Source organism: Monomorium pharaonis, chromosome 9 (assembly GCF_013373865.1).
Source record: "Monomorium pharaonis isolate MP-MQ-018 chromosome 9, ASM1337386v2, whole genome shotgun sequence".
Classification (NCBI taxonomy): domain Eukaryota; kingdom Metazoa; phylum Arthropoda; class Insecta; order Hymenoptera; family Formicidae; genus Monomorium; species Monomorium pharaonis.
In genome coordinates, this window is record NC_050475.1 from 8,411,236 (window position 1) to 8,427,980 (window position 16,745).

The 16,745-nt window shown below is 30.2% G+C and overlaps 1 protein-coding gene across 1 annotated transcript; it reads left to right on the top strand.

The window, feature by feature from the left end:
* The first annotated feature begins 645 nt into the window (after nt 1-645).
* LOC105836670 (lymphocyte expansion molecule) lies at nt 646-9,242 on the top strand. Its single transcript, XM_036292302.1, has 7 exons — nt 646-1,183; nt 2,440-2,689; nt 2,761-2,996; nt 7,767-7,911; nt 8,015-8,097; nt 8,621-8,768; nt 8,890-9,242. Exons 2-7 carry the CDS (start codon nt 2,463-2,465, stop codon nt 9,185-9,187), a joined length of 1,137 nt encoding a protein of 378 aa, XP_036148195.1. The 5' UTR covers nt 646-1,183; nt 2,440-2,462; the 3' UTR covers nt 9,188-9,242.
* The last annotated feature ends 7,503 nt before the right edge of the window (nt 9,243-16,745 follow it).

The following is a 16,745-nucleotide window of genomic DNA, read 5'->3' on the forward strand; positions in this document are numbered from 1 at the left end:
GATGAATGACTATAAAAAATAAAGGAAAAAGATCCCTCTGTAAGATGCAAGTAATATATATAAAGTTTTCGCGATTTTTTCCACAGCAGATGTAATGTAGCAAAGTTGCATAAAAAAATTTTTTTTGACGGGTCAAGCTTAATCATTGTGCCGTTTCACGAAAAAAAAGATAATTGAAATCATGGATCATCACGAGGCATTAAGATGCGTACGGTCTTCGAAGTCAATGAACGTCGGCGATGATTGACACTTGGATGGGTGACCGTTTTTTTCAGATATAGAGATTAAAATGCTTTAACAGGTACAACTGTAGCTTGGCTGAAACATGTTGTGTAGTCTTCTTCCTCTTACAAAATTACTGTAGAAAATAACCGTAGAATTTTTTATTTTTTGTTAAAATTTTTTTCAATTTTTAGAAACTTTTAAAAATACTTAGAAATATTCTAAATTAATCCAAAATTTTCTAAATTAATCAGAATATTTCATTTTTTAAATTTTTCCAAGAAACGTTTCAATTCTTATAAAAAATCAGAACATTTATCAAAAATCCTGAAAAAAATTAAAAAAATTCTGACAAATTTTTTCACTAGGGTATATTACGATATCTCAGGAAATTCCTTGGACATCCTCTGGATATAGTTTGAGATATCTACAGGATGTCAAATCGGTGGACATTTGTGCATCTCTTGGATATCCCTTAAATATTTTAGACGATCCACTGATATCTAACGATATTGTGATATCTCAAAATGACATCCCAGGGACATCTCTAAGATAAAGTGTGCTGTGTGGGAATCTTTTTTTCTATTTTCTAGGCTTTTAATGTTATAGTTTGAATTGTACGATATTATTGTTCGTATAAATTAATTGTACTCTTTTTAATCGCTAGACCAATATATTTTCCTTAATATCTTTTCTCTTGTTTTACATATTATTTACTTCAATAAAATGTATACGTTACTGCAAGATAAATCAAAGCGATAGAATGTGTACTACTGCGCATGCTTCAAATGTCTCGATTTATGAACACAAGTAAAAGATCGTTTAATCAAGAATGGACGGCTCGAAACGGAGCAAGCAGCCCCTGCTGTACCCGTTAGTAAACGCCATCTTTATGTGGCAAGTTGCTTGGTAGAAACTTTTACTCTGAATGAGATGAGGAAGCAGCACGTGCAGCTCGACTGTAGGTACAAATTAAAGTTTTAATTAAATTAGACCGTCGATAAAAATATTAATTTTAAATTGCACGAAGTTTTATCCGATTAATGTCTATTTTCAGCGGTTTAGATTAAATTTAATCTCGATTTAACTTGTTCCTCAGCTCTTTTTTTAATTCTTAAAACTACACTGAAAAAAAATACTAGATACAAATAAATATTTTTCTGAATAGTGCCAAAAAAATATTTTATAAAAAATCAATAATATTTATTTAAAACAAGTACTAGTTTTCTATAATTTAGAAAATATTACCTGTTTGAAATAATTGTTATTGATTTTTTATAAAATATTTTTTTGGCACTATTCAAAAAAATATTTATTTGAATCTAGCAAAATTTTTTTTTTCAGTGTATGAAAAGATAAAAAATAAATTAAATCAAATTTAAAGTTAAATATACGTTGATGGAAATATAAATTTATGGAAATCAATAAATTTATTACTTATAATTACAAACATTCTGTTATATAAAAGCAATTAATTAAAACTTTTATATTTGTTAAATTTAATGTATCGACTGTCATTAATTTAGAGTTTTGTATTTTCTATATTTAATTTATATCAATTAGCGTTTTGCGTGTGTGTATCTATGATAATTTCTATGAAATCCTTTTAATATAATTTTAATCGCTTTCAATTCTAATTTTGTCTATGTCAAATATCAATGAATATAAATAATTATTAAATAAAATTATTAATGTCATCTGAACATTGTTATTCATCACATACACACATTTTTCTTCCATTATTTTTAACCTAAACTTAAATTCAATAACATTTTTTTTGAAAAATATGTTCACAATAGTAATTTATCAAAAATAGGAGTAGTAAAGAATATTATATTATTTCGCAGTCATCATATTATGTACACGGAGAGAATTTTCTTTTAAAAATTACTCTGAAAATTGTGGTAATTGTAAAACAACGTAAACCACACCATAAATTTTACCATACTTTTAACAAAATTTACTAAAATTTACTAAAATTTTAATAAAATTAGGCAAAGTTTTAGTAAATTTTGTTAGAAGTATAGTAAAATTTACAAAATCTTGCAAAATTTTATTAAAATTTTAGTAAATTTGGTCAAAAGTATAGTAAAATTCTTCAAGGTTTACGTTGTCCCACAATTACCACGATTTTCAGGGTAAGTTTTAAGAGAAAATTCTTTTCGTGTAGGAAGAACAAAATTTCCTTATATTTTTAACAATTATTCTACTTTCAAGGATTTATATGCTCAAACGTAAACATGTTTACGTTAAGAAAGTACAAAACTAAAAAATTGTGTCCTTCCTGCTATAAGTGGCTTTGTCAATGTCTAGTAACACAAAAAAAGAAACCACACTTTCCATTCAACAGCGGAACAAAGCTAGATAACAAATTAGGCTTGCATCCCAAATTAAAGGCATTTGCACCAGTGTCACCAGCTGTGGGTTCTTATGATCCTCGACCGATCGATTGTAAATCCATAATTAGGTAAAATGCAACCTCAATTCTTATTGAAATCACATGAAAGTTTCTAATAAGAAGATCAAATTGCATTGCAGTTGGCGAAAGCAACAAGAAGCGGAAGAATTTTCTCGTATAATTAGTAGCAAATTGATAAAGGAAATTATAGATCAGAAGAGTTTCATTAAAATCGAATGTGGACCAGGAAGTCATGAGATATCTCGCTGGCCAGAAAGCATTATAGAGGCACCTTGTAAGAGTTTGCAAACGAATGTTGGTTTCGGGACTGTTCCGAGATTCCGAGAAAGTTATAAATTCACTACACCTGGTCCAGGTTAATACATAACATTATTTTTTGAAAGAATGACATGAAAAGATTATTTTTACTGCAGTATCCAAAAAATTACAAATCAGAAAATAATTTTTGTTGAATCATTAGAATAATTATGTACGATGTACTTAAGCATGACAATATTACTGCAAAAAATTTTGGCATTGTAACATCCAATTAAAAACATTAACATTGACAATTCGCTAAAGATCGTAATTTTCACTTACAAAACGGAACGGTTAGAAGTGTCCCTCACTGATTTTAATAATATGTTGGATATGTTTTAGAATATAAAAAAATATTAGACTCATATTTTTTTAGCTGCGTATCTCGACGTTTAAGAGTTGAAACCACTCCTTCGAAATAATGCATTTTTTCGTTTTTGATGAATATCTTTGAAAATATAATTATGAAAAAATGTTCTGTACGAAAGTTTTATGGCATTTTATACTCTTTATAATGGTATACTTATATTTAAACATTTTTGAATTTACCCCCATTCCATCTCTTTTTTGCAAAATTTTGTGAGGACAAAAATTAAAAAGCATTAAAAACCAAATTTATTTATATATAATATGAGTTTTACAATTTCCAGTTATTGGTAAAACGAAATGATGATCTCATGCCATAGGCGCCGCGCTAGAAGTAGTGTTGCGTTATTTCTTTAGTCGCATCACATTTAATAAATGCCTCTTCTGCGTATATTTTTATATTAGAACAAAAACGTTTTATATTAAAACATAAAAAATTAATTTTAATTACATAATACCCAAAATATTACACGATATAAAGCATAAATGCATATATACATATATAACAAAACCCAGACAGCACAAAGTACTAAAAGATGACGAAAAGACGTCTTTTTATTCTCTAAATTTCTTAAAGTGAAAATACTGCCACTCCAATTTTTTGAGTGATTTTTCACTCAATTTTGAGTGATTTTTTACTCTTAAAGAGTAGCAGTGGTAGTATTTTCACTCTTAAAGAGTGAAAAATCACTCAAAAAATTGGAGTGGCAGTATTTTCACTCTAAGAAATTTAGAGAGTAAAGTTGTCTTTTCGGTAAAACGAAAAGATGACTTATAAGACATCTTTTATAGTCGAAAAGACAAGTTAAAAGAGACATTTTTTCATCAACTTTTTATAAAGTTGTCTTTTCGACAAAGCAAAAAGTGGACTAAAAGATATTTTTTTGTTCGTCTGGTCGGCGAAAGCAACACGCCACGTGCAGACTTGCCTGCGCGGCGCTACTAAAGTTGTCCTGTTTTACCGATAATTTTATTTCTCACTAATCTTTTAATTGCATTTACAGAATTAAAAATCCTTCTCCAAAATTAAAATATAGATGATAACAAAGCCAGGCCGAAACGATTTTGTAGGAAAAACGACAAAAAATTAAAAAATTGTCGGCTTCTGGCGTCGACTCGTAACAAAATGTGTCTGATGTAAAAATTTTAGACCTTGTACGCACAAATCAAGCCTGGACCCAAGTAGAGCAGATATTTAGGAACAATACTACGCTTTTAGATTGAGCGTAGGCATTCTAATAAAAAAGTTTAATGAGTACGAAAATTTCATGTTTAAAAAGAGCAATTTGAAAATTGTTTTTTAATTCTTGGTATAAAATTTAATTCATAAGCTGATATTAATACATAAACTTTAATTTTGGAAAAGGATTTTCAAATCTATAAAAGAAATACATACAAAATTTTGTTCATAATGTGCACAAATGACTCTACTTATCGACCTCCATCAAGTTTGACTAGCAGTTTAGCATCCTCAGGAGCAAAATATAGCCGGGCTACATAAAGATCACCCGCAGCGTGGTTAAGTCAAAGGCAAGCAAAAATTAGCTTCCTTCACTGGCAGTATTTTTATTATCGCTTAGAAGAAAATTTTACTTTTTTGGAGTGACATTTTACTCCAAAAAATTTAGAGAATAAAAAGGAACAAAAACATGTCTACAATGCAACTGTAAAAGACGACTAAGAGCTCCGGCAGACCAGCGCGATTTTGCAAAGCGCGATATTAAATGAACGCTGTTTTTTCGAAAAAATAGAGCTCTCATTGTATATCGCGCGTCTGCGCCCTCAAAGATGTCTAATATCAGACGTCTTTTGGTTATCTTTCCGTCTCGGGTATAAGATGACTTTTTGTGGAACATAAGTCGTCTTTTAGTTATCTTTTCGGCGACTATAAAACCTCTTTCTAAAACTTTGTGTCCACGATCTGAGAACTTGGTCCAAATTGGACGCCAAATATAAAAGTTACTAGAAAATTATTAACATTTGCAGTAATATTTTAGTAACTTTTATATTTGACACTTGGACAACTTGGACCAACTTTTCCATAAAAATTTGTCATCTTTCAGTTGTCATATTTAGTTAAATAACAACATAAATATTATGTTATATCTTTGTGCTATCTAACACAAAAATACATTATAATAATGTTAATGTAACGTGTATAATATACGTATGTGTCTGGTATTGCAAGAATTAATAAATAGGCTGTGATGCGTAATATTAAAATAGAGATTATTTTATCTCTGCAGGTCCTCAAAAATGAAATGATCTTTGTTAAAATATTATTAAAAAATATTATATCTAATAATAAAAGTATTTTAATCATGGTTCAATTTTTAACATTATAAGTAACACGATAATGTTTTTAACTGTGTGTTTTTTTAAAATTATAGTAATTTTAACACTTATAAATTAAACAAAGATATGTTAAATAATACTAAAATTTATTTTAACATAAAAGTTCCAAGCAATAAAAAGACAAGAGTGTAAAAAAGTAATACAAATTAAAAGCAGATACTTATTTACAAAAAAAGCAATACTTGTGACAATACTGTGACTATCTAATATACTCGTTCACATTATTAACTACACGGAAAAAGATATTCATGGCATGAGATCATGCGTCGCAGGCCATAAAGCCCGTTCTACAAGTCGCTAGTTGCAATTTGCGACATCCAATGACTGTCGAGCTTTAACTAGAAACTAGACGCTCATTAGGTGTCGCAAGTTGCAACTGGCTGTTTGTGATTTCTGTAGATGAGACTTTATATAGAACGGCTCAAAACACACTGCAACCTACTACTACGCCGCGTGCCGGATCGTGTTCCCCACTTTCCTCCGTCATGCGCCCACAACAAAACACGTGCTTTTTTCGTGTTTTGCACGGCGTTTTTGCATGCATATCACGTGAGACATTTATATACATTTATGCGGATGTTTATATACATTTTGCGCACGACACGGGCGAATAAATTTAGCATGCAGAATATACATATATATTAACCCAGGTAGCACGAGTAGACAGATACAACTGTATGCGAATAATATTTGACAATTCTTCTTCATGTATAATAAATTAAATGAAGACGCTATCTATTTTTCGCTACATTTGTGTTCTACAAAATTATTTTAATTCTTGCACGATAAATTCATCAACAAATGTCTGCCAAAAGCATTCTACATGCGTCTTAGGATGTATGTAGGGATGTTTTGACAGATATCTAGAGTAACATTTAATCTTCTATTGTTGATTACGACTTGCTAGTATTGGGAAACTTAGGGAGAGTGATTGTAGCGGATACGATAGGAGAAAGATTGGAAAAGCTACAATTACTGCCTACTCGTGCTACTTGGGTAAAAAGGTATTAGTCAGAACTATTTTCCTTTGTACTATTTTAATACTAGTTGAACTGATTAATCTTTGTATAAATACTACCTGAGATATGATATTTCTTAAATATAATTGCTTGCTGAGGTAAAATAATCTTTTTTCTAATATTACGCCTCACAGCACTATTTTAATTCTTGCAATACCGTACACATACGTATATATGTTACTTTTGTTATATATATGCATTTGCGCTTTATATTGTGTAGTACGTTGGATATTATGTAATTAAGATTAATCCGTTTTTATGTTTTAATATAAAAATATACGCAGAAGAAGCATTTATTAAATGTGACGCGACTAAAGAAATAACGCAACACTACTTTCGCGGCGCCTACAGCACGAGATAATCATCTCATTTTGCCAATAATTGGGAATGGTGGAACCCATATATTATTATATATGAATGGATTTGGTTTTTAATGCTCTTTAATTTTTGTCCTTGTACAAAATTTTCAAAATTGGGATGGGGTAAATTAAAAAATTTAAATTTTTTAAGAAATATAAATATACCATTATAAAGAGTATAAAATGGTATAAAACTTTCGTATAAAATATTTTTTCATAATCTTTATATTTTTAAAGATATTCGTCAAAAACGAAAAAAATGCGTTATTTCTAAGAGGTGGTTTCAATCCCTAAACCTTGAGATAAGCAGCTAAACAAAATATGGGTTTAATATTTTTTTATGTTCTACAACATATCCGAAGCTCATTAAAATCGGTGAGGGACACTTCCGATCGTTCCCTTGTTAGATAATAAATTATTGTACATTGGTGAACATTCTATACTTTAATTTAATATATTCAATATATTTTTTAAAATAATTTAACATTATTTGCGAATCTGTATTTCAACGATTTGTTCTTTTCATGTAATAAACAAATTAATTTTTTATTAAGTTACATTACTTTAAGGCAGAATTAGAAGATTTTCTTCGAAATGTGCAGTTCTTTACCAGATTATATTAAAATTAAATTGCCCGAATTACGTTTTAGCAATCGTTTTACGTTAATGTTGTCTATTTCTTTATTCTTCACTTACGATTACTCGGTCAACGCCCTTTATCTCCTTAAGGATACACGCTGAGAACGCATAATCCCTTTTTCTACTTGGAACAGAGAAGGCAAAAAGGTTTTTCTGATATACCTACGTTCGAGTTCGACAATTTAGCACCCAGATTCCGAGAAACTACAAGAACATGGTCTCTACCATGCAATAGGTAAAAAAATGTTGTCATTTATTTTTAACGCTATTTTCAACATTATTTTTTTCTCAAATTTATCTACATTGTTTAATATTGTAAGAAAAGATTTTTACAATAGATATAACGTGAAACATCCAAATTCACTACAAGTTTTCCTCGATAAAGTTATTAGCAAGAGAGGACCTTACGATCTTTTCACAGGTATAAAAATGCTTAAAAGATATAAATGTTATTTCTTCAATTTAATTTAATTTAATTATATATATATATAATTATACATATGTATATATAATACACGGTTTATATATTTTTTGAGAAAACTTTCGTATTTAAAAAAAATCAAGTAAACTCTTTAATTTCAAAATAAAACACATTTTGTAAAAATATGTTTTTACACAAGAAATTTGATATTACTGTAGAAAATTATTGCACAAATTAAAAAAAATTATTTTAAAGTTTAGAAAACCTACTTTAAAATATTTTTTTGTTAATTTTTGTCCGAGAATGGATTACCAAGCTAAAGTGTAAATAAAATAAAAATATTAAAAAAAATACTAAATTTTAATTCTATATAATTTTGGAACAAAAAATAGAACTTAATAACAAATTTACTATTCTATCTCTCGTCTTAAAAATGGATTTTTAAGAAAACTTGTTTTTTTCATCGAAATATATAACATCGAAATATATTAATTATAAGATGCATTCTTATATTTAATTTTAGGACCGAGAGATGAGACTACCATTAAAAGATACTGGACTCGTACAAAATTAAAAGAGCAAGATAATTGGCCACAAACATTACCTGGTGAAATAGAGAAGCTTTCGAACAAATGCAATTATTTTAAAGGAAAATGGTCTACCTGTCCTAGGTATTAAAAAAATTACAATGAGGAAATGGAACATATGATAAAAAGAAGTGTTGAACTATAGATGAAGTTATTTTAATTATAATTTACAATCTACAGTGAACATAATAGTATTTTCTTACAGATTTACGAAGAAACCGGTTTCGAGGATGATGTTACAAGACATCGGCACATGTTATAAGGATCCTCATGAGCCGGGACCTGGTCATTACAATCCTCGGACGCCGCGAAAACCGAGTACACTCAAAAGATATCCCTTCGATAGCAATATAGAATATGTACGGCCCATTCCGTCAAGTGACATTCGTCCTGGACCAGGAAGATACAAAATTAAACACAAATATCGTGTGAAAGGAGATGGATGGACATGCGTTTTTAAGAGCAAAGTACCCAAGATCAACTTCATTGCTTCATTAGCATAATGACTGTTAATTTTTGCGAGCATTGTAATACGAAAAATACAAGCATGCTACCAACGAGCTCTTATTTGTAAATTGAATTAAATATTTTTACGTTTTTTGTATAAAATTTTTACGTGCACATTATGTTACCGTCTGTACTTTAATTGTGGAAAAGGATTTTCAATTCTGTAAATACAATTAAAAGATTAGCGAATTGAAGATAATCAAAATAATCGGTAAAACAGGACAGCTTTAGCATCTCAATAATACTGTTAATAGAACTGGAGTGTTTTGTTATATTGTGTAGTTGTAATTGCATTAAAAGCAAAATTCATTTTACATAGCGTCACAATATAAAATTCGGCATGTATGTAGAATTAATTTCATGGCAATTATCGATCGCAGGTGTAGATTTCATTACATCGAAAGCCGCCGCGACACAAAATCTACACGGATCGCGTGATAGCTCTCCCCCCCCCCCCCTCTTCCGGGTGGGAGGGGGGCGCGATGAGATCTATGATTGCTCCACTGCTAATTTGAAAGTCCAATGATCGCCGTGATTTATCGCATGGATTAACTCGAACGGCATATCGTTTCGTCGTTTTTTTTCCATCGGCGATGTTTCTTGGAGAGGCGCGAGATTTCGTGCCAGATGGAGGACGATAATGGGAGGCCCGCACGAGATAACGACGCGCGCACGGCAATTATCCCGGCTCCACCGAATGCATAATTCGTACCTGCACCGTGAACTTTGAACTGGTCTCGCACAAGCGCATCGCGTATCGGCCGACCGCCCTGGACGCGCGCAATTGCGCGGGTCTTTGAACAACCCGTCCCTTTCGTTCAGATCTATATGCCACACACGTCACTCGTTTCTCCCGAAACGCCTTCTCGCGACTTTCCGCTCCCCACCCCCTGCCAAGGCTTAATCACCACAATCAAACGAGACAAAGTTTATTGGATCGTATGATCGTGACAATTGCTCACAGACTGCCGCCTTTACGCAACAATCTGAATTGTTACAACGTGAGGATCAATGAAGCGCGAATGAAGAAAAAAGTACAAAGAGTATCGCTAGTTAGGTGCAATGTAACACCGAAGCGTTCTCCTGTGAATTACAATCGCATCAAGATATGCAAGATATACCCGCAACAGAACCGGAAGCGCATTACGCGTGCTCGCGCGCGCGCGAGCGCGGGAGAAAAAAAATGAGAAAAATTTCTCGCGGCGTGCCATATGGCGGATAATTTTGTAGATTGATGGAGGATTTCACGGAGCAACTGACACCCAGTATACGGGTTCCCATAGGCGGACGCCGCTACGTAACGCGGCTGCCGTGTAGGATGCTCGCATTAGCAGCAAGGGCGAATTAATCGGGACGCAATTGGGCGTTAATAACTTTCTAATTTACGGCCAACGCCGACGCGGACGCACCTCTCGCAAGATCGATCTATGCCATCGAGCTCGTTCAACCGCGAGATTACAAATGACAGATCACGTATTAAAAAGACGCGTGTAAAGGAAGAATCTTTGAAAATCAAACGTCAAATCTTTAAAGTATTTATGTCATCTCAAAGCACATTATTAAAGATATGAAATATAAAATTTAGTTTATTGTTCTCTTATTGCATTAAAAAATCTGTTCTAAAATTTGAGAATAAATTCTCTTATTGGTTTAAAAGTTAATTTTTTATTTGATCTTAATTTTTATATAAAATCGCATTTTGTGGTATTTAATTACAATTTTAATAATTTTGAGAATGTAATATTATAAATTGAACCAAAATTTTTACACATACTAATAAAATTGTAATAAATATTTACGCAAAAATTTTTGTGAGAATTTAAAGAACTTTAATTTTGTTTTAATAATTATTTTTCTAAAATTTTACACTGTGTGCATTTCACTGTAGTATTATATATAGACATAAATACTATAGTATTATAAGCTAAATTAGTTGTTTTTATACACCACAAAAGGATTGCAGCAACATTACTACAACATTATTACATATTGCAATATAATGTTGCAATATTACTTCAGCAATGTTTTAAAAAGATTTTGGGGAAAAATGATTTCGTATATGTGCTTTATTTGCAAACAATGCACGTGACAGAATTTTAATTTTCATGATTAAAATAATCACAAAAGATAGAATAAAAGACAATAGAATATTATGAGAATATTGCGTCTTACATTTTAATAAAATAATTATTTGAAAGAAAAAATCATCAAAAGTAAATCAAAGACAATAAGATGTAAAACTAATAAGATGTAGAGTAAAGGTGCGTAATATAGAACATGAATTAGAACTGATTCTAAAAGGTTGCCAAAAATAAAGAAACGGGTTTTTCAAAACTAACGTTAAATTACAATAAAATTATTTAAGATTCATAAGTATATTAATATCAATAATTTATCAAAATATTGAAAAGCCTTTAAAAAGAACAAATTATATGAAGAAACAGGTGAATACATCGAGCTAATATAATATTCTTAGTAAAAATATGATTTATTGACTGATATGAAAAAATAAACAAATCATGAATAAAAGAAATCTTATATGCATTATAAATTATAAATTAAAGAAACGTCTCGACTCTACGAAGTCCTCATTAGTCTGTGTTACAAATTATATAATATTAAATTAAGTACTGTCCTAACGTTAACAATGAATAAAACAATAGATATGAAGCATTACATTATCGTTGGAAAAATCAGTCATAAAGTCTAAAAAAATAAAATAGTAATCCCGGTCAATGGTATTAAATATTCCGTAGATTATATATATTACTTTTTCCGGTTTTTAGAATTTGACACATTTCCATTGACCGCACTAATATTTAATACCATTGGCCGGAATTACTAATTTACTTTTTTAGACTTTATAACTGGTTTTTGCGACGATATTGTAATACGCTTCATATCTATTGTTTTATTCATCGTTAACGTTAGGACATCAGTACTTAATTTAATATTACATAATTTGTAACACAGACTGAGGACTCCGTAGAGTTGAAACGTTTCTTTAATTTATAATGCGTATTAGATTTCTTTTATTCATAATTTGTTTACCTTTTTATAACAGTCAATAAATCATATTTTTACTAAGAATATTATATAGCTCGATGCATTCACCTGTTTCTTCATATAATTTGTTGCTTTGCATTACCGAGCTCATTATATTGTGTTTATTTTATATTTAAAAACAAAAAGTGACAAAATCGTCAATTTTAAAGAATGATTTACTATAACACCTAAGAAATGTATGTAAAAACGCAGATAAGCTTTTTTTTATATTAAAGATATATTTATTTTATTTAAAAATATGAAGAATCTTTTTTATGTTTTCATATTTTTACATCAATCTTCTTCTTTTACACATTAGACACGTAAATAATAATATATTAGTTGAAGAATAACATTCTTCATGTTTCCACTGGAAACAAGTAATATAAACTGTACTTTTTTTCATTTTTGTCATTTTTGTAATTAATCATTGCAAAAGGTTATCATTAGATGTTCCTTTTTAAACCCTGCAACATTTGTATTTCATATTTTTCTCTGAAGTACTTTCCTAAAGAGTTTTTCTAGTGTCATTTAAATGGCAATCTACTGTATTATAATTTTTAAGCCTTATAATTTGGAAAATACTTAATAAAAAATTATTTAATTATAGGATATAATTATAAGATTTCAAGCTAGACGAAGAATACAAGAACTAAGCACTGTATTTTATTGTATTTCATTCTTTAACACTTATGTATCATAAAGTAATCATTTAGGCCGGTATTCATACATAACTGAATCTTATTTCAAGAATATCTCAAGTAATTATGCCTTAAGATGATAATACAGCTTTGTGACATTGTTTGATGACATCCGAAGACAGTACTTAAAATAATCTTAAATATAAGACTCGACTATGAATATCGGCCTCAACCTCTTACACACACACCCTATAGTAATGATTTTACGTAGGTTGTAATACATGATCGCGCTACTACGTTGAGAAATCGATTCAAATCACAGTGGCTTTGTTGATATTAACAGTAAAAGCTGAAATCACGACAAAATATTAATACAGCAAATTAAAGACCTATAATAGAGTGGTTGTAAGAGAATTATGTGCAATCTTATTTTTTTTCTGATTTCTGCGGCTTAAATACTGAATATGAAATTATTCTATTAAAGGCATCTCAATTCTAATACACGATTCGCCCATTAAGTACGAATCTCCAAGTGGGACATTCTCCGAAAGATTATATGTTATTTCACTTGAGTGATCTCTCTTCTCTTTTCCTCTTACGTAAGTCGCGTGGCAGGAGCTTGACCCATTTTTCCCTCATCGTTTTCTCGACTGTCCGGATTATGTCATAAATCACCGGAACAAAGGATGAATACGTTTGCACAGTGGCACTTTTCCCTCTGTTGGCATTCTGAAAAAACATAAATCTTAGTTTAATTCTATACCTCGGTCCTATGCCTTTCTTCTCCTTTTTTGCCCTTTCTCTGTCTATTTTAAAAAATCTTAATTCCCGAAAAGGCACGTGCCTTTTAATATTTATGCATCAGTCCATCAATCGACACAATAGGTCAAAAGGCCGAAATTTACTGGCATCGAATTTCTGAAAAGTATGCCAAGCATGCGCCTTTTCTTCGTGATTTTTCACAATGATCCATTAAGAGTTTAGGCTAGCATAATGTTATCGTCGTAGTATAGCACTTTATTAGAATAGCGCTGAAGATCTTCCTACTGGTATTCATAGTGGAGCTGCAGACACATAATTTTCTCGAACCTGACGTTTAAGGACCTAACGCCACTTTAGTGGGGGTCCAAAAATCTTGAAGGTCGTGTATGATTTCTTAAAGCAAGAGAAAAATGAAGAAAAAATACTTGAAAGTTAGTATCTACAATAGAACTACAATGAAACAGAGAAGCGTATTTTTTGAAATCCATTTAAATGGAAATTGATTATTTAAAGAAAAAAATCAAATGGAATTACCAACATAAGAAAGTTCGATAGATGTTTCTAGTTAAAAAGGAAGAAAATAGGTAAAGGACATAAAGATAAAGGAAATAAGGACGTAAACCAACATATGCGACACGAAAAGAAGAGACTCCGAGGTGATAAAAAAGAATGTTACAGAAACGCAAATTCGATCGAACGGAAGCGGCGGTCACGCACCGCGTACAGCAGATTATCGATGCACACGTGCCTTTTGTGAAAAAATTCCGACCGGTCGGATCCCTCTCCGCCCGCATTCAGGAAAGCGGCCATCGAGAGAAGGTGTGATATGTTACAGCTGGTTAAACAGCTGCGGGGTGGAAGGATAGCCGTGAACGCCGCGACAAATTTCGGCAGCAGCCACCAGAAGGCCACATATGAAATCGGAGTAAGCTCGTCCTCTTTTTTTTTCCCTTGTCAGGCATAGCTTCGAATTTATTTCTGGTTCTTTACCACTTGATAAGATCGACGACGGCTTATCAATGAGAAACCGTTGCACGATAGACAGATAAAAGACAGATAAAATTTTTATTTAGCGCGCAATTTGATAATTTTGAAAAGGTGTATGAAATCACGTAGAAAACATCAACAAAAATCTAGCATGACCAAATCTTTAATTAAGGTTATCTTTAATTAGCTATGTTTTTACATATTCTTTTATCAATAAAATTTTTTATTTTTTAAAAATAATAATACTGCTAATAATATAAATAATTGAAGGTTTAAATTTAAGAAAACAAAAATTATATATATTTCTCATCTACAAACAATTTATTGTAATATAATAACTTTTCTTTGAACATTTAAGGTATGAAAACAAAAATTTTAAGAAATTGTTACACTTTAATTTTATTATTTGAAAAAATAAATACTTTGGACTTACTTGATTCGTGCAAAAATGTTATATTTATTTCTATATTTTTGCATTTCCATTTCTCATTTTTTTATTATTTAACTTTTGCTAGAACAAAATTGTTTCAATGCGACTGCTATTAGAGAATTATTTAACGCCATAATCCAAATTATTAAAAAACGGACATATTTGGTTTTTATGAGAAACTGTTCAATTATATTATACACGTAGGTTATATTAGTTATCTGTTTCTATGTAGTATTTAATATACAATTTTACAATGTGGTTTTTAATTAAGTCATAACAAAATTTAAGGTGAAGATTTCTTCAAGTTTATTATACCGTCGAATAATTCAATCGACACCATGATAATTGTGATTTTTGATACACAGTGGTGCTGCCGGGTCTCGTTAATCTAGAAACATTATAAAGAGCTCTTTTGAAATTTTATACAAGATAACTTATTGATATCATTTTTAGAGATGTTGAGAAATGTTAGTGATGTCTTCAAAATGTCCTCTTAAAGAAGTTTACCTCTTATTAATGCTCACTAGAATTACAATTCTTCTACTACTTTTATCTTTGGAATAAAATATTTTTTATTTATGTTTTTATGCTTAAAAGTTATTATTTTATGGTCTAAATCATAACTGCTGTACGTAACACATTGATGATTTATTAAACTTAATAAATAACCATTATGTTGTACATAAATAATGTGTTACAATTGTTCTTTTTTATTGTTACAACTGTCCCGGCGGTCAGGACAATTGTATCAGTTTTTCACATGGTCTTCAAGCAACAATATCATTTTTAAAAATTGTATTACAGAATTTTTCTAAAATTATTTTGTAGCTATATAAATATTATATTTAAGGATGTAAATCTTTTTTGTGTAAAAATTATATTGTGACCGCTATAAAATCTTAAACTCAAATTGTTACTTTTGTTTCCGGTCCACCTTATATTATTCAAGTTTCATTAAATTACCAAGAGGATTTGAATGATTATAAACTTGTATAGCACGTAGGTGCAATGTCAGGCATAATGGTAAAAATAGTATGAGTCTATAATTTTTACGATAGAAGTAGTTATAAGAGACGCTCACTTTGTTCGTACGCTTTAACGCGTTTCAACGATTCTCTGCGCGGGCAGTAAAATATTAGTACTAAATTAAATTCGCGGACGTAACGTGCACGATGTTTCAATACATACGACAGTTTATTGGTCAATCTTACACTGACAATTATTATTACTATTATTACTATTATTATTATTATTACGATATCGCTTGTTCGACTTTCGGATTAACGACAACTTGACGGCCGCATCATATTTAACACATCAACTACGATAATCATGATAACGTTGAGCACGTGGTACCTTAAAATGTTTTGCTTTAAAGCAAATAAATTCCGTTCAATACTTTATATGTATGTAGAATTTAATATTCAGGCGATACTCATGTGTAAAAAAAAGCATAATTAAGATAAATATTTTAATGGCTACATTGATAAAAAATTATAATTAATTCTTTTTATATTATTATTAATTTATAATTAGTAATCCTACAGAAAAATTAATTTTTACATAAAGCTTTGTTTTTTTAGTGATAAAAAAATAACTAACATAAAAATTAAAAAAATACTTAACATATGTACTATATAATCAAATAATTTAGGATTTATGAGAAAAAGAAAGTAATTTATATTTAGA

Coding starts and splice junctions, on each gene's coding strand:
- LOC105836670 (XM_036292302.1), top strand. CDS start 2,463: ATGTTTACGTTAAGAAAGTACAAAACTAAAAAATTGTGTCCTTCCTGC. Junction 7,912..8,014: donor TGGTCTCTACCATGCAATAG/GTAAAAAAATGT, acceptor TTTTTACAATAG/ATATAACGTGAAACATCCAA. Junction 8,769..8,889: donor AAATGGTCTACCTGTCCTAG/GTATTAAAAAAA, acceptor ATTTTCTTACAG/ATTTACGAAGAAACCGGTTT.